The following is a 16915-nucleotide window of genomic DNA, read 5'->3' as shown; positions in this document are numbered from 1 at the left end:
TGAGACCGGTGATTATTCGGAGAGATCGCAGAATGTAGAAAGTGTCTTTGTTTCCCTGCTTACTCGTATATACATTTTTGGCGTTATATCATTCTTAGAATAGGGTCTAGGCGGACCATATTGAATGTTAAATGTAAATCTTATAGACAGCCTTGGCTGGCCCATTCTTAACTCTACGCAGATCAGCAGAAGACTACCCAGGATCACCATAACGAGTTCGCGACTGGTATGCTTGTGCGACATACGAACAGCGACCTGAAATTGTCCCCCTTGCTGAAATCGCCTGTTACATTATAAAATGGAGCCCAATCGCACCATTGAATGGTCTGAAGGCACGCCCTGTAGTTATATGCTTTGGTTGTTACGCTCGTTCCTTCTTCTACGATCAGGGCAAGCATTTACTACTCCTTCCTGCTCGGCCCACAAAAGAACGGCTTTTACAGCACGTCAATATGGCGAAGAAAAAAGCCCCAATGCTGACCAACGTCGACGACATGGACAATGAAGGCCGTGTCCGTCTCCTTGCGGTAATAGACAACCTTCGAGTATTGGGAATCAACGACAATGTTTCGCTTCCACAGGTCTGACGCCCCCTCAAAAGCATCCAATTCCAGCTGACACCGTGGAGTTGGTGGTTGTTGGAGATCAATCCAGTGGGAAATCTTCCCTTCTTGAGGGTCTTACTGGCTTCTCCTTTCCAATTGCTAGTGATTTATGTACAAGATATGTGACCCAGATTGTCCTTCGCCGCACGAAGCCGGAGGATTCTGGAACTAGGATCACAATCATTCCCGGACCGAGTGCCAGTGACGGGCACAGGGAAAACCTACTTAGCTTCGAACGGTCTTCTCAAGAGGAAGATCTCGATAGTAGCGAGATTGCAGACATTTTTAACGAGGCGAGTGGACGCGTCTTGATTTATCTTGCTTGTCTAACCACGTGAAGTGAAGGCCGCTCGCCACATGGGTGTCCCTGGACCGAATACAACGGACCCAGAGCACTTTGATAAACGCTTTTCAGACGACATTCTGAAAATCGAAATTTCGGGTCCACAGCAAAGACACCTGAGTGTTGTTGACGTTCCTGGGCTCTTCCATAGTATGACGGCGTTTTGCCGGCCCTTTTCTGTCACACTCGAAGGCTAACTCGCCCTAGATCCGACCCAGTACCAAACCCTTGAGGATCGCGCAATTATTCGTGGCCTGATTGAGAAATACATCACCGACAAGCGCACAATCATCTTGTACGTATCTTACAATACGTCTTTTAAGCGTACAAACACTATACTAGAGCCGTGATGGATGCAAGAAACAATCTTGCCAATCAAGAAGTGTAAGCTGGATAGAGTGAGTTCTGCTTCTGAAGCTAAATGACTTGATAGATTCAATATGGCCCGGAGTGCAGATCCCCAAGGTAGCCGAACCGTCGGTATCATAACGAAGTGTGATGCTGTCCAAGAGGGTGATGAAGAGAACGTGAGTCTCTAGCTACCCCTCGGATGATTCAAAACTGACTAGGACAAGGTCATTAGAATTGCCCAAAATGAAGTGGAGAAGCTTCATCACGGTTGGTTTGCGGTCCGCAATCGTTCAACAAAGGAGATACAGAACGGGGTGACGATCGAAGGACGCCATCATATAGAGAGCCATTTCTTTTCCACGGAACATCCTTGGACGAAACTGAGCAAGGACCGAGTGGGCATTAAATGTCTCAAACTCTTCCTTGGAGGACTTTTGTATAGTCACATCAAAGGGGAATTTCCAGGGATGGTAAAGGAGATTGAAGATCTCTCGCAAGAGACACAGAAAGAGTTGGAGCTACTCGGTCCTTCTCGCCAGACGACTGTTGATCAGAGACGATACTTGACTCAGATTGGAACATTATACGAAAGGCACGTGGGCAATGCGCTCAGTGGCAATTACGATCCCACTTGGGATAGCAATAGTCCGCTGAAGCTACGCATGCACATTCATAGTCTCAACGAACTCTTTGCGAAAGACATGGCACATTACGGGCATTTAAAAATTTTCCAGACAGTCTCAGGAGAAGTTGACGGTAGTTTCGACCGGAGCGCTGGTGATCAGCAAAATATTTATGAGTGGATCCGAACTCTGTACCGTGATTCGCGTGGTGCCGAACTTCCCGGGACAGTAAACCCAGCTGTTCTCGAGAATATGTTCCGGCAGCAATCATCTCCCTGGGAAAAGATCGCCCAGGACTATGTTGAGAAGGCTTCTTCAAAAACCTCCGACTTCATTCGGATGAGCCTCGAGAAGATCGTTGGGGACGATGAGGTAAGAGCCAGCCTGATGTCACAGATCGTCCGAAGGCAGACGACGACCTCTACCCGTGCCATGGAGATACTGTCCACCATTCTCAGCGACGAGCGAGGCGGAATCTTGCAGACCGTGAACCACTACTTTGCAGATACACTTGCAGAAACACGGCAAGAACGCGTTATGGCAAGGCTCAGGAGCTTAGACCTAGAAGGTGTCCCAATGAACGTGACGGATGTGTTAAGTGGAATTCACCTGAGCAACGAACAAGCCGTCAATGACATACACGATATTCTGAAAGCATACTACAAGTTGGCATTGAAACGATTTTGTGATACCGTCATTCTTCAGGTGACCGAACGATGCTTACTAGGCCAAGATGCAGCCATTCGCCTCCTTTCTCCTGATCTTGCTGGTGGAATGACTGATAGGGAGCTAGCAGATGTTGCCGAAGAAAACTTTGCGACCTCCACAATTCGAAACAACCTGCTCTCCAGAATCCAGAGGTATCAGAGTGCCTTGGATATTGTGAGACAAGTAGGTATCTAACGGGCCCATCAATTTTTCCTTGAGCTTTTGGTTTTTATTTTGAAGGTGGTTCAACATTCCGTACACCATGCGTATATCATTATGATATGACGGCTTCTGGAATAATTCAACATTATGCCAGGCCTTCTGTAGACATTTATCTTGACTTACTGCCTTTTATGTTCTTTGGGAATAGCTATCTTGTTTGTTGCCTCGATACTGGTTTTTCCCACGTTGGTTTCCCTGTATTGTCATGCAAATGCAGAGGCTTTTTATGTATCATGTTATTTTGGTGTTCTCGATATCTGCTATATGGCTCGGCAATTCACCGCGATTCTATATATTTTCATAAAGCTAGTCCTTCGGATTTGAAGCTCACAAGTAAAAGAGAATGGGCCAAAATCTTGTGGGCTCGGCACATGAGTGAAGTAATCGCCAGCCACCTTTGGTTAAATCGGCAGGACGGGCTTTCGGGGGTGCCACCACAGTTCGCCCCGATGACAAAACGGCTGTGATTACTTTCGCAGCCCTGAATCCTACGGTCCTGGTTTAATTTACTTCGAGACTATAGTAATAAGCGAGGCCAGACAGTACAGTATCTTTCATTTGTACTATGATAAACCACAGCCCAACTTCCTGTCACTCGTAACTTGAAATGGTGGCTAGTTCTGCATCCGTGAAGTAGGTCGCCATACCACCTACCCAGACCTTATTCAGACGTGCTATCTTACTTACTGACAGCCAAATCGGCACCCCGCATGACGAACCTGTCCTCGGAGTGGCGGCTATAAGCATACGCTAGCGTCTCACCATTGACCATGACAGCCACATCATAGCGAGGCATCTTTAATATTGCGTGTGATGTTATAATAAATCGAACCTGAGCTTATGATCCTGTCCGGGATGGCTCGTGGGTATTGCAGTTGGACGTGTTTCTCACCACCCAGTCCAGGTACATACTTAGCTAAGCAGATAGAAAGTCCTGTTCTCCACACCCTATGGTCGTATGTACTTGCTTGCCCTAAGTAGTAGCTTGTATAGTATGTTGGAGGAATGTAGATCATGATTGACGGCCGGCAAAAAAGAACAAGAAAAAAAAAAATACAAAAGCTTGAGGAACACAATTTAGTAAAAATTATTAGGAAATTGAAAACCGCTGGCATTTCCTGACGAATATTCAAGAACTCAATAAAATCCCCTCGAGACGGCAGCTGTTCGAATTGATCCTCTAAAGCTTCGGAAATATATATCTTGTCTCTACCCCGCGCAAACTATTAAAACAGAACACCCTCCCACCCCCAAAGTAACCAAAAAAAAAAAAAAAAAAAAAAAATTAAACAAATATGAGAATGAAAAGACGAATTAGAGTCAGAAGTGAACGGATCCTACATTCGTGGAGCTTCACTCTAGGTTCAATCTATTTGTTTGTAGCCAAATTCTACGAGATAACAACAGCACGCTTGATGTACATACGGGGCTTCCTTCCGGGAGTCTAAATACAACCGTTTACCCATTGCTATTTTTATTCGATAGCACACACAGACCCGTTGGCTCCCACACAGCTGATGGTGTTCGCGAGTAGGCGCGATAACAGAGGAGAGGTTTTGAATCACGAACGGTCTATAAAAGGCGCGTTGTGTCAAATATTCCTATCTGATTCAGCTGGTCCTGCCGGCGCAGGTTCCGGTAGACGCACGTAACCCGCAGGGGGTTCTTTCATAGTTTTCCACACGGAGCGTGACACCGAATTCTCATTCACATATCTCAGAAGCGTCTCAAAGTCCCGACAAACATGCTGATTGTTGAAATCAGGAAAGGGCTGCTCCCATCCCTCGACCCAGTTGAATAGGATCACGTCAACGCTACTGGAGCATTTAATGGCCTGGGCCAGAATATCTATGCAATGACTAATATGTGCGATGTGTTCAGCATCCGGATGGTTTCCAAACCGAGGGAAATAGTAATGTTCGTAGGATATCTCCTTCCGCAACATGTCCAGGCAGTGAAGGAGATGGAACACCTCCGTCTGTGCGATGTACGCATCGTTACCGTATCCATGCTCTTCTGGAATCTTCACGGCAACAGAGGGGTCCTTTCCGAGTTTGTAGATTTCATCGGAGGATATGATAATTGGCATGACTCCGGTGCCGATGCGGAACCATTCGGCGTCGGCTTCAGGCCCTGACGGTATCCGCAGAATCGAAGGCGGATCAGTGTCGTACAATGATGCATTTGGGGTTAAGGTAACTCTTGGAATATCGACACGGTCAAGCAGAGGTGCTGAGAAGGTCAGTGTTAGGTGTAAACTGAGTAGAGGATTAATCCAGTGTTACCGTAATGAGATGTTGACTTCCATTTCTCCTGATCGCTCAAGTACTGGACGTAGGCCTGACGCGAGAATGCCAAATTCAAGAGAATAATGGATATTGTTAGCAACACCAGATTTAGGAAGGTGAGCCATAGCATCATGGCGTTACCCTTGGGGTACGCCCATTGTGTTGCTCTCGTTATCCACCTGCCTTGGCCATGATCATGTCTATCGGCAATGTCATTGCCAATCAGGAGTGGTTTCGCTAGATCCTCTTGACTCAAGCTCGAACAAATGCCGTCGTCTAAGCCTTTGAAGTCATCTTGGGCCTTCCGCATATTTTAGTCAGACAAGCGATATAAAACCAAGGGGATATCAAGAGTGGCAGAGCTCTTCAGGTTTGTGAAATAGGTTTATGAGATGGAGGGAAAATGGCTGCTGTGAGGAAGGCTGCGCGTCGTTACCGGTCGCAATATCGCATAAACCGCCCTGAAAGGTACTGAAGGCTTGGAATAACCAGCTAGACGAAGATACCAGTGCTGTCACGCCCAAGCAATACATGAGGGCGGGATATCGTAGCCCAGAAAGTCCGTCGGGATTCCGCGACAACAACCCTTGGCAAACTTGGCGAAGAGGAGATATAGATCCTTCATGCGGGCTTAGGGCTTCCCCTCAGATGTTCCGGCTTGTAGGATACACCGGACCCTCATCCATGTTACATCCACTATATTCTGACCATGTATCCTAGCCCTTTAGAGTAAAGCAGTATAATCCTTCTTCAGTATTACCATCCTTGTGACCACCGTCAGGACGTCGAAAATCGAATCTAGATTTCGAACCTATGCGCAAGTTGTACGTCGCTCCACTTCAGCACACGTCCCAGATCTGTTAGCAGCTCTCATATAAATCCTGTCCATAGACACTGGAGGATAGGCCCGTATCGTCTTCCGTGACCCATTGCTGTGCTCATTCCAACTACCATTGAGACACTTCCTTTGAGAATCATCCACCACCATGCAGTTTAACATGATTGTCGCACTCCTAGCCACTGGTGCACCCTTGGCTTATACATCACCCATAGGTAAAATGACCGCCAAATCAATGATTCTAGTTCTGACTTTGGTTATGTAGTTGGCCAGGACAACGAGGCAATTCCATTCTACAAAAAACGTGCCGACAACAGTGAAGCCATCCCGTTTTACGAAAAGCGTGCGGGGGATAACGAAGCTATCCCATTCTACCAGCGTCGCGCAGACAGCAGTGAGGCCATTCCATTCTATGAGAAGCGGGAGGAAGAAAGTGAAGTCATACCTTTCTATCAGCGTCGTGCGGACAACAGTGAGGCTATTCCTTTCTATGAAAAGCGGGCTGAGGAGAGTGAGGCCATCCCCTTCTATCAGTAGTCACTGCTGTTATCACAAGTGCCATACAGTATGACCGGCTTTGTGTCATATAGTACACCGGGAATTGAAAGTCTCCATGGTCCAATATTCCGCTATTCTGCATGTCTCTAGACCCTACCCTATCCATGCCAAATGCTGCATCAAGCCTGTCGTGTAATTTAGTATCCGATGTACTTATCGCCGTTGCTCAAACCCACTAAGGAGTTCTAGATTATAAGAGAGCGGTCTAATCTGCTTGAATCGAACCTTGTAGTACATGGGCGAGCTCAGTATTCACAACTCTGAGGAACTCCTATTTCTTTACCCCCGCCCCAGAGTAATCTTCAGCCTAGTCTTGACCGATGGCTCTCTATTACGTGGCATTGGTTTGCCTCCACGATTCAGTGCCTACGCCCGCTGGCCGGTGCACATCGGATCCTTCAATGTAACGTCGGGGTCTGTGGCAAGGATCCGTAGCCTTGACTTGGGGCGAGAAAAGGGCAGTAGTACTTTTGCCTCCATGAGCCCTTCGCTCGAGCGGGGTGCATGTATTCGATATAAATGTAGTAGGATTTCTTTCTAGATCAAAGCTATTACGTCTTACGTGAGAGTCCTATGTACCTTAGTACAAGAGCACCATCTTAAGTAGCCTCAGTCTGACTACCTCACCACGACCATCTCAGCTCTATTGCAAAGCACTACAGCCTCTACCGAGAGACCCTTGCTGAGCCAAACTCGATCGTCCAGAAAAATGACCAAATACAAACCCCTTCTGGAGGAAGATAGCTCGGATGGTTGTGAGCATTTTGAAGCTCATTACAAAGTCCCCCACATCCCAAAACAACGTCCGACGCTTGCCTTTCGAGTCAGATATACCTTCCTTATATTATTAGCCACATTCGGCTTCCTCGATTTGACATACCGAACATACACTTTGATCCAATCACGCAGGCCAATATCGTGTAATTGTGGAGAGACTGTTGAAGAAGCTATTGCTAATAGCTGTAAATATGACTCGATTGCAGCTGCTTGGCTCCCTCCAGCCTGTCGAAACGACGAACTTCTAGCGCAATTCGAGACGTCAGGCCCGAACCCCGATGGAAGCTGGATGTACTATGCCGATAAAAATAAGACACGGACTCTATCACTTGAAGAAGTGTCCATGCTCCCAAAGACTGGATCGCACTTCTTTACCACACATCAGTGGCATCTTGTCCATTGTGCATACTACTGGAAGAAGATGTTCTTAGCTGCTGAGATGGATACGGTGATTGAAGCTCGGTATAATAATCTTGCTCATATCAACCACTGTGAGATGATGTTTCTGAAGCGTGATGCGTTGGATACGATTGTGACCGAGGCGGGTGTGTCACTGCATTCAGATCGAATGGTTGTTGCGAAGAAACATGGTCATGAAGGGGATAAGCAAGAAAAGGGCTATTAGACCACCCCAACTATCTTGTACGTACTGAGCAACTAGAGACGTGAAAGTATGATCTGAACACGAAATGTTATCGTCGCTGAGTGCAACGTATCAGCTATGACCATCAACCCTATCCATCGTCTCAACGACATTCTCTGCAATCCTCCTCGTCTCTGTGTCGACAGACCCACAATCCCGAATAGCAGCAAACTGCTGCTTCCACAATAACCACCGATCAAGGCACAATCCCTGGGTACCTCTGAACTTCCTCCTCAGCTTCCTCCTCTCGGCTTTGGGCAGCATCCAGAGCGGGCCTCCCTGGGTGCCCCCAATGGCTTCATCGCGTCCGTGTAGAGCGTGTCCAGCATACAGAATCCACACTCCCGCCGCCGCAGCTTTAAACGGCAATTGATCGACGTCCTTTAGATCGGCCGAAACAAGATCGGGACTGCCCCGAACAGGAATCATGACCCCCTCTGCGACATCTGATAAGGCCCAGATGGCATACGTCTCGACTGAGGAGAGACCGAGCCCAAGGATCCGAGCCGCGTAAGCCTGGAGATTAACGAACCGTCGTTTCTTCTCTTTGTCGTCGGCGCTAGGACTCACCACTAGCAGTCATTAGCGTCGCAAGGCTTCACCATGGTTGGACAGTAATAAAAGAAGAGCCTACCTTCCCATGTTTGCGGAAACTCGGAGGAAAAATAGGGGAGGTTCCTCCACAGTTTCTGGTTGAGGATAGTCTGCTCCGAAGTAATGTCCGCCAGCTCCTGCACGATGTTGACCAATTTCTCTTGTGCAGGGCTTTCATAGGGTATCTGGCTAGCGAAACTATTTATCAACTCCCAGAATAAAGTGAGGACGCTTTCTGGGTCCTTGTTTGGGCTTGTTATGTAATCCAAGTAGACCGCGTCTAGAGTGAGAGCTGCGTCTTTGGCAGGAGAGGGGTTGGTGGATTGGATTGCTGCATTGATGATGGTTTGGATTGGGGCTTCGAAGTCATGAGGGGCGGGAGTTTCGATTCTTAGCTGAACTTGATCCATAGCAATCGATTGAGTCGAGGGATAGCAGGCTGTGTACAAATCCTACTACTCTTCTGGAAGTTGAGTTGTTGGACGGCATTAGAAGTCCAACCTACTAGTATAGATTTAGTTTAGTATCGCATCTTGGGCCCCGGATAAGGAATAGTGCCATGCGCATTGCTACTAAGCTTTGATATTCGCCCCCATGCTTAGGGTTGTGGATCTATTGAGGCGAAGCCTTACCCTCTTCACTATAAAACTATGGGGTAGGTTAAGCTTTTATCCTCCGTTCTGTATTCTAGAGTTGTAGCTCGAGAATAATCCCCGAATCAAGACAATTTCTTAAACCTCCCCGAATTGAAATGGCTTCCATACAACTCCCTCCGGTCCAGACCCCGGTCGCGATCACGGACCAGTTCATTGCGCAACAAACCGAGTCCTTGGTCCTGAAGGAAAGGATCCTCTCCCTCTCGGGGGATAGCTTTGATGTGAAGCTGGTTACTGGTGAACCTATCTTCCGGATCAAAGGCAAGCCCCTGAGTATCTCGGGTCGCAAATCGGTCTTTGATATGGCGGACAATCACTTGATTGATATCGTCAAGGAGCGTCTGCACATCCATTCCACCTACGTGGTTCAAGCCCTAGATGGAAGCAAGTTACTCGAGGTCAAGAGTAGCTTTTCCTGTAAGTGGTCTTCCCCTTGTGGTTTTCAGCGGCGTTAACTTCATCTCTTACTTATATTTTACCTTTTGGCTAATCGTTACTTACAGTGATCGGCTCGAACGCCACTGTAATCTTTACACCCTCTACTACCGAGGGCCTTGTCTCCTTGAATATGAAGGGGAACTGGCGGTCTCGTAAAGCAGCCATTGTGGATGCTGCGACGGGGGCAGTGGTCGCGCAGATTGATCGCAAGCGATTCAACGCTCGCCAAATATTCTTCCACCAGCAGACCTATGTTGTGATGGTCGCTCCGGGGGTGGATCTGGCACTAATCACGGCCCTTTGTGTCTGTTTCGACGAGAAAAATAATGACTGATGAGCAGGACCTTTGCTTTTGATTTCATATCGCTTGTATTAAGTTTCTTTGTTTCTTGAGGGTACTGGCATATCATGGGCTTTGGGACGGACGGCGTTGATCGAGGCAACGAGGGTAATGATAGCTTGTTCAGATGATATTATCAAACAGCTTCACTCCTATTTGGCTATTTGGGCTGGAAACTATTAGTTCAAGGCGCCTACCCTTTTAGTGATGATGATCTAATGGAATGAGATGAGCATGGTTGCAAAGTTGACTAGCTACGAAAGTATATTCTCTGGATTTCGATTCCTCGCCATTTCCGTTCTCGACTTTACTCCCAGCCGATCGCAGTTAGCTAAGCCAGGACCATCTCGTGCCAGTCCTTTTAGGGGCAAAGATGGCTAAGGCTCATGATTAGAGGCTAATATTTCAATGACGGTGTGTACACAAAATCCCGGTCAATGTGCAGCAATGATAACCCTATATTCTCTACTATGTGCCCAACAGTCTAATCGATACAAGTTTGAATAAAAGCATTGGTTGTGAACATTATGAGCTATATCTGAGTTCAACATAAAAGGGGTTTGACTCGGCAGAGCAAAGGCCGATGGGAAGGGAGAAGGTGAGACCAAGGGTCTGTATGCCCTGGTCCATCATCGATTGTTCTCTTTACGGACACCAGAAGAAACGTTCATAACGGTTATGACCCACTCCAACATATCTCCTAGAGATTGGACCAGCATCTAAGCAAAGCCAGTGCTGACAACCCAGCTCACGTCATCGTTAAATGAAGTGGTGGCATCAAACGTCTGAACACCACCGTTGCTGGCTACATAAAGAACGTTTTCGTAGTGGCGGAAATAACGGGTCGGATAGCTCCAGGATCGAATCGAGTTGCCCTGGCCATTCAGACCAGCCTGTGGACAGAACGTGGCGTCTTCGTAGAACTGCTTCGTGCCATCGTTGGCATTGAGAAGAAGGGCAAAGTTATAGTGCCGTATGTAGCTGCCGGGAGTATCAACCGACTCGAACGAAAAACAGGCGCTATTAGCAAGGCCGGTGCGAACCGTCCAGCTAGCCTGCTGTTTCAAGGCGGTGGTGCTTGACGACGAGACTACCTGCGTGTTGACCGTAGACCCGTCGTGTGCGAGATAGCGAGTCGTGTAACCAGCCGTGGTAACTTGCAGCGAGATCGAGGATCCGACGGTGAGCGCCGGGCCACTGGTCAGTGACGCGATGGCGTATTTGGCAGCTACGATGTCCGCCTGCACCGAGTTCTCGGTGGCATCGGACGGATATCCGGAGGTCATCACACCCTCGTAGAACGTGCCCTGGGCACCGTTGCTGTTATCACCACCAATGCCAAGAATGATGGCGCCTTCTTTGCTCATGGGATTGTAGCCAGAAGCACTTGGGCGCGCGCCACTATAGTACGTCGATAGCGAGCCGGATGCAGCGTTGGCGCCACGGATTGACCACTGGTTTGCCTCTCCCTTGACGACGGCTGTCACGAACCGGTAGGAAATGGACGGGTCGCCAGCGTTGTTCTTAGAACTGAGGCCAGAGAACAGGCCGTTCTCAAGATCGGCCATAATCCAAGGACCACTGCCAGCGCCGCTTCCCCAGACGGTGTTGTCGCCATAGTAGATAGCCTCCATGTGGCCATTACCTGTATCTGTGTTGCTGACCTCCGCGTTGCCATAGTCGAAGCAGCAGGCACTGTTGTAGTGGGTGCCGTCCAGGACCGCGTACATGCCCTCCGCCTCGTCGCCGGTAGCTGTACCGCTGGCAGCGTTGTTGCGATAGCCGGTACCAGGTGACATAAAGACGCCGTACGCCTTCTTGCCGTTTAGCGTGACTGGTGCACCAACCGCACTAGCTAGGTTGTCGTAGCCATTGGACTCGGGACCATTAAAGCCGCCGGGCGGAGCCTGGGTGAGGTGATTACCGCGACCAGACTGGTCATAAATGATAGTGATGAGGCAGGTCGTGTTCGCACAGAAGGAGTCTTGGGTGGCGGCATCGGCAACACCCCCAGCAGAGAGAGGAGCGATGTCGGTTGTGCTACCATCAGAGCCTCGTTTCACCTGATACAGTGCGCCGGTGTAGGCGCTGTATAGGGCACGAGTGGTGCTGTGCGCGGCGACGCAGGGCGTGCCGCCGGAGGAGTAGATGTCACAAGGCCCAGCAGCGACAAGAGATGCCGAGGCAACAATGCCCAGAGCAACTGCGCAGGCACGTTCGAGGCTTAATCCTGAGGACATGTTTGATCTCTTTCCCAGGGTGAGGCGGTCACGCCTGTGAGTGTTTCAAAGCCGGCGCGGAGATACTCGAAGAGCCAGTGTGATAGAGTAAGTAATTCGTGGGACATTGGTGCATCCTGTGTATCCTTTTATAATCTTTCGCGATGTCCGTTCTGTAGTTGAAGAGGGGTATACGGTAGGTACTAAAGCAGCAAGGATTTTCCTCCAATGGTTCTAGATCCAGTATACGCTATCTAGTCGATAATATCGCGGAATCCTAGTCCTTGTGAGCTCGGTTAATATGGAAACTAGGCTCGATTCCAGACTAATGCGACACAAGCCTTAAGACCATATAAGCGCTGTCGTGAGATGAAGTTTCCTGCCCAAGATTGGCAGATTTGTATTGGAAAGGGTTTGCTGAACATTTCGCCAATTCACGTTGCTAAGGGGGTCATTGCAAAAAATACTACACGAAGCAAATAACTACGACTTCCAATGCAACACAACATAGCTCGACAATGACAGTGTTGGCGGCTAAAGGCTTCGAACGTGTGGAGAGGGGAGATTCGCAAGTCCGTGCATAAATTCCTGCGGAGCTGGCGGTCCTCGCCGATGGGTCGGTTAATTTGCATGTTGAGAGAGGCATAGAGCTTGCCCCGGAGAACTACTCTATGAAGGTGTCTGCATAAATGACGATCGGCGTACATCCCCCGCTTGGGGTAGATCGGTATGCCACTTGCAAGAAAGATCGGTCTGTTTTGTGTTTGTTTATAGCGCGGATTCGACTACGTGGTTCAGTGCACTGATTCAATGACCGAGATATTAGTGGATATCTGACTCTATTGCTGCTCTTTGCCTGTTTCGGTTTCGAGTTGGCTAAATTTGAGTCGATAATACCCCGGAGTACACACATCAATATGGAACCGGAGCTAATTGCGGGGAAATCGAATTCGAGGCTTTTTGGCGGCTTGTGGTTTCGTTAGCCGGGTCGTTTTAATCCACCTCTAAGACTCAATGAGAATTTGTTACAACGCTGCAGAGTGACAGCGCTACTGGCATTCTGAGGGGTACCTAGACCTATAAAGGTGACCTGAGTGCCAGGAGCTGTAGTCCATGGAGCAGACTCAATGTTTTCACAACTTATTCATACATGATAGGGTTAATATGAAGTCCTGATCAGATGGTTATCGACACTCAGTTCAATGCTAGATCCAATGTTGTATTCCAATGCTCACTTGTAGTTCCATGCCTATCCATCAAGAAACTTGATGCTTAAGTTAATGCTTAGTTGAATGCTTAATTCAATGCTTAATTCCATAAGGAAAGGTTGGCCTCGGAGATTAAGGGCCAAAAGAAGCCCTAACCAGAAGAGGTCATGTGAGAAGATTTATATTGGTCACGCGTCCAGATTGCGGGGAGCGGCCAATCATCAGTGAGTTGGGAACAATTAACCGATCGACCGCGGAGTAAACAATCTAGTCTATTATTATTGTTGCAACATCTTCTATCCAGAAGAAGAGTTCATGTCAGGACTACCTCGGAATACCCGGGATTGCCCCGCTTGTCCGTCTTGGTTGCCTATCGGAGGTTCAAGATGAGCCGAACGATGCCTCAGGCTGCTCCGGCGTGCAATACATGTCTGGATCTACGATATTGGGAGAGATCACATCCCTCAATAGAGGCCCTGGATAGGCTTTCCGACCATGATGGCTCGACAAAGACTGTAAGGGTGAGCTTCGAGCCTGACACCATTCAGCTTTCTGCTACCCGTTGCCAATTATGTGCCATCCTGCTGGAGGGCTTAGTCCGCTTTCTAGGCCCGCAGGGGATGGAGAGTTGTTACCATATCGAGCTTACGGTCGGCCTACCATCGACGATCCGTCTGGACATAACCTACTATGATACTTCATACAAACAAAGAGCCATTGAATTTTATACTACCCAAGGTACGTACGTACTTTTCAGCCTAGGGCATTCGGTTGGCCTTTCTAACGTTGATGTAGAGGTCTCGCAGACATTAAAGCCCTTGATGCCGTTTCCCAGAGGGTACCATGTCCGCCCGACCATGAACTGTAAAGTGGCAGCTCATAAGGCGGGTCAATGGCTAAAACAGTGCACTGACTCTCATCAAGCCTGTTCCAATAGAGAGAAGCCAGTTCTTCCCAAGCGGGTTGTTCGCCTCGCTTCTTATAATATGAGCCCTGTACTGTACGAAACATCCCATGGTGAAAGGGCAGATTATGTCGCGCTTAGCTATTGCTGGGGAGGTGAAAAGCATCTCCTGACTACTCAAAATACCATTCGGTCCCATAAGGCCGGTATACCTTGGAGTCAAATCCCCCAAACTCTGAAGGATGCAATGCAGTTGACTCTTGAGCTTGGTGTGGAGTTTATCTGGATTGATGCTCTCTGTATTATACAAGACGACCCAGTTGACTGGATGGAGGAGGCCTCCAAGTTCGGCTCTGTTTATAGGGATGCACTAATTACGGTCAGCGTAACTGCATCCCCAAATACAACCAGTGGTATATTCTGTGGCGAGCGGTCCCATAGGCACAACCTGCGTACCCATGTCGCGTCTATGGAGAACATCGATATCTACATGCGACAAGCATGCTCCACGACATACGTTGGTTTGTTTGAGCATCTCAACATATTCGGCAACGGCTACCAGGAAGAAGAAGTGTTACCCATCCTGGGAAGAGGGTGGACGTTTCAGGAACGAATCTTGTCCCGGCGCCTTTTACATTGTAGCAGCGAGGAGTTAGCATGGGAATGTGTTAGCGGCGACATCCGTTGCGAGTGTGCATCTATGGTACCATATACACGCCCAAACGTTTCGTGAAAGGTGCATGGTCATTTGAGAAGCATTCCTGATACCAAGAAGGTTGTGGAGGGTCGTCTCCGAAATGGTGTCTCTGAAGCCTGGGACCGAACCAACAGCCCCTTACGTGAATGGCAAGAGCTAACTGTGGCCTATTCCTCTTGCCAGTTCACATACTCCAGAGACCGACTGGTTGCTCTGGAGGGCATCGCGCAAAAATTCCAACAATTTGGACTAGGTCCTTATTTTTATGGTATGTGGGGAGAGAATCTTCATTTTCAACTAGATTGGCGATTGCGACATTGGGCGAGTCACGAAGACTAGATCTTCCCACGTGGTCCTGGGCTTCAGTCTACCATAAATGCCATTATAACTATCATCATTTCTCCCCATCCTATCAGAGCATTAGCGTCTGTGACATCCTGAGGTCCCCGAGTGGCGTTGCACCTGATAGTGATTTTTCCTCTCGTGCCCTAGTGATTTCTTCGAAAATAGTGGACGCCACTATTCGGTTGCAGGAGGGCTACTCAGGCATTCCACTCGACGTCGAGGTTATTATAGATGGCAAAATATACAACATGATAGCGGACATTAAGCAGTGGCCAGAATCATCGAATGAGTGGGAGAACATTCAAGAAGATGAGCGCCTGTATAATGGCCAAGCAGTACTTTGCCTGGAGCTATCCACATATCAGTTGCTGGGACGTTCACAATCTGTGAAGGTCTTCCTCGTTCTCCGGGAATCGCCTGAGGCACATGATAGATATAGGCGAGTGGGCATCATGGTCGTCAGCGAGTCTTGGAAACCAGGAGTCGGTGATGTTCCGGCTCAGATCCAGCATATCGATCAGCATGCGAACAAACGGACACTGGAGATTGTTTAGCTCGTGGTCATCCCTCGAGTCATTCACCACAATCGAATACTGAAGTCAATTCGGCAAAACCCGTCATAACTTTTGGTCTTTTCCTTATCCAAATGGGAGTTGTTTCCTTGGTTTTCCGTCATCGCCGACTAAATCTATCCTCCTCGTCTCCACACCACTAGTTAGTGATGGGCAATCTTCTGGGGAAATACAGAGAAAAGGTAGAGATACCTATGAATGTCTTGGTTTTTCAAATTATAATCACGAGAACGCTAAAGGGATGAGTGGCCAAGGACTTTCCTAGCTATGAACAGGTGGTGGTAGAGGCCAAACTACCATGATTGCTTACTTTGATAACCATTCTAGACAACCTTCATCATGCTTATTGAATTGAGTTGTCAGTAAAGGATAAAACAGAGGCAATCCTTCCTGCATAATGTCCTCATAATGTCCTCATTTATGCTTCTGTTATCGGCTTTCTGCATGCACTGTTCCCCAGAGCACCAACCAAATGATATCAACTTCAGCGAACAACAATCTTAGCCCAGGTGGGAGCTTAGGAGCGGTCAATACCCATGACGACGAGCTCAGCGAGAAGGATACAACAACTACTGAACATGTGGATAATGTTTATAATTCAAAGTGAGAATATTGATCATGCCGCAGATATCCAGTTGCACCGCACCTTGGGTACGCGTCATCTCACAATGATCTCGTAGGGAGTTTTTCTATGCATGGGGATCTGGCTTGGAACTGCTACCTCTCTCAAGCATGGCGGCCCAGCCTCACTACTCATTGCCTCGCTTCTGACTGCCTCTGTGCTTCACTGCATGACTCAATCACTTGGTGAATTGGCCGTCGTGTACCACTCCACTCTGCATATGTTCAGTGAGTGTCCATATTTATTGGCTCCGCCTCGTAACTAGGTTACTAGTGCAAATTGACCCTCAAGTAAGGTTTTTGATTTTGTTTCTCGTCCCCATCCACATGAATCGTCAGGTCTTTGGGTGGTAAAGACAAATAAC

At 48.2% G+C, this 16915-nt stretch overlaps 8 protein-coding genes across 8 annotated transcripts; 5 read left to right on the top strand and 3 right to left on the bottom strand.

The window, feature by feature from the left end:
* Window positions 1-327: 327 nt before the first annotated feature.
* Window positions 328-2825, top strand: F9C07_2281310 (dynamin; the record flags this gene model as incomplete). The annotated part of the gene is made up of 7 exons (XM_071510496.1): window positions 328-581; window positions 629-898; window positions 951-1098; window positions 1156-1243; window positions 1291-1332; window positions 1382-1475; window positions 1518-2825. Exons 1-7 carry the CDS (start codon window positions 453-455, stop codon window positions 2823-2825), a joined length of 2079 nt encoding a protein of 692 aa, XP_071364729.1. The 5' UTR covers window positions 328-452.
* Window positions 2826-4234: 1409 nt separating this feature from the next.
* Window positions 4235-5649, bottom strand: F9C07_2281309 (uncharacterized protein). The gene is made up of 2 exons (XM_071510495.1): window positions 5138-5649; window positions 4235-5084 (listed from the first exon to the last, which is right to left on the bottom strand). Exons 1-2 carry the CDS (start codon window positions 5448-5450, stop codon window positions 4444-4446), a joined length of 954 nt encoding a protein of 317 aa, XP_071364728.1. The 5' UTR covers window positions 5451-5649; the 3' UTR covers window positions 4235-4443.
* Window positions 5650-5794: 145 nt separating this feature from the next.
* On the top strand, window positions 5795-9025 carry F9C07_2281308 (uncharacterized protein). The gene is made up of 4 exons (XM_041290583.2): window positions 5795-5964; window positions 6032-6193; window positions 6244-6489; window positions 7520-9025. Exons 2-4 carry the CDS (start codon window positions 6127-6129, stop codon window positions 7936-7938), a joined length of 732 nt encoding a protein of 243 aa, XP_041143880.2. The 5' UTR covers window positions 5795-5964; window positions 6032-6126; the 3' UTR covers window positions 7939-9025.
* On the bottom strand, window positions 8029-8960 carry F9C07_4169 (uncharacterized protein; the record flags this gene model as incomplete). Its single annotated transcript, XM_041290575.1, has 2 exons — window positions 8029-8528; window positions 8591-8960. The coding sequence occupies 2 exons, from the start codon at window positions 8958-8960 to the stop codon at window positions 8029-8031; spliced, it is 870 nt and encodes a 289-aa protein (XP_041143878.1).
* Window positions 9026-9251: 226 nt separating the features above from the next.
* On the top strand, window positions 9252-10039 carry F9C07_2281306 (DUF567 domain protein). The gene is made up of 2 exons (XM_041290582.2): window positions 9252-9623; window positions 9710-10039. The coding sequence occupies exons 1-2, from the start codon at window positions 9302-9304 to the stop codon at window positions 9976-9978; spliced, it is 591 nt and encodes a 196-aa protein (XP_041143877.1). The 5' UTR covers window positions 9252-9301; the 3' UTR covers window positions 9979-10039.
* A 664-nt stretch (window positions 10040-10703) lies between these two features.
* On the bottom strand, window positions 10704-12224 carry F9C07_4167 (Arabinosidase B; the record flags this gene model as incomplete). Its single annotated transcript, XM_041285171.1, has 1 exon — window positions 10704-12224. The coding sequence occupies one exon, from the start codon at window positions 12222-12224 to the stop codon at window positions 10704-10706; it is 1521 nt and encodes a 506-aa protein (XP_041143876.1).
* A 1130-nt stretch (window positions 12225-13354) lies between these two features.
* Window positions 13355-15836, top strand: F9C07_1359798 (heterokaryon incompatibility protein-domain-containing protein). Its single transcript, XM_071508017.1, has 2 exons — window positions 13355-14149; window positions 14207-15836. Exons 1-2 carry the CDS (start codon window positions 13798-13800, stop codon window positions 15046-15048), a joined length of 1194 nt encoding a protein of 397 aa, XP_071364727.1. The 5' UTR covers window positions 13355-13797; the 3' UTR covers window positions 15049-15836.
* On the top strand, window positions 15606-15911 carry F9C07_4165 (uncharacterized protein; the record flags this gene model as incomplete). The annotated part of the gene is made up of 1 exon (XM_071511188.1): window positions 15606-15911. One exon carries the CDS (start codon window positions 15606-15608, stop codon window positions 15909-15911), a length of 306 nt encoding a protein of 101 aa, XP_071364726.1.
* Window positions 15912-16915: the final 1004 nt, after the last annotated feature.

The sequence above is a fragment of the Aspergillus flavus genome, chromosome 3 (assembly GCF_009017415.1).
Source record: "Aspergillus flavus chromosome 3, complete sequence".
NCBI lineage: Eukaryota > Fungi > Ascomycota > Eurotiomycetes > Eurotiales > Aspergillaceae > Aspergillus > Aspergillus flavus.
This window is presented reverse-complemented; position numbering and strand designations above follow the sequence as displayed.

What these genes read in the sequence shown, in the direction of transcription:
- F9C07_2281309 (XM_071510495.1), bottom strand. Translation starts at nt 5,450, where the DNA reads ATGCGGAAGGCCCAAGATGACTTCAAAGGCTTAGACGACGGCATTTGT. An exon ending in GAAGTCAACATCTCATTACG is followed by an intron (nt 5,085 to 5,137) that starts GTAACACTGGAT and finishes TGACCTTCTCAG; the next exon opens with CACCTCTGCTTGACCGTGTC.
- F9C07_2281308 (XM_041290583.2), top strand. Translation starts at nt 6,127, where the DNA reads ATGCAGTTTAACATGATTGTCGCACTCCTAGCCACTGGTGCACCCTTG. An exon ending in GGCTTATACATCACCCATAG is followed by an intron (nt 6,194 to 6,243) that starts GTAAAATGACCG and finishes TTGGTTATGTAG; the next exon opens with TTGGCCAGGACAACGAGGCA. An exon ending in TGAAAAGCGGGCTGAGGAGA is followed by an intron (nt 6,490 to 7,519) that starts GTGAGGCCATCC and finishes ACTCGATTGCAG; the next exon opens with CTGCTTGGCTCCCTCCAGCC.
- F9C07_2281306 (XM_041290582.2), top strand. Translation starts at nt 9,302, where the DNA reads ATGGCTTCCATACAACTCCCTCCGGTCCAGACCCCGGTCGCGATCACG. An exon ending in GGTCAAGAGTAGCTTTTCCT is followed by an intron (nt 9,624 to 9,709) that starts GTAAGTGGTCTT and finishes CGTTACTTACAG; the next exon opens with TGATCGGCTCGAACGCCACT.
- F9C07_1359798 (XM_071508017.1), top strand. Translation starts at nt 13,798, where the DNA reads ATGAGCCGAACGATGCCTCAGGCTGCTCCGGCGTGCAATACATGTCTG. An exon ending in TGAATTTTATACTACCCAAG is followed by an intron (nt 14,150 to 14,206) that starts GTACGTACGTAC and finishes ACGTTGATGTAG; the next exon opens with AGGTCTCGCAGACATTAAAG.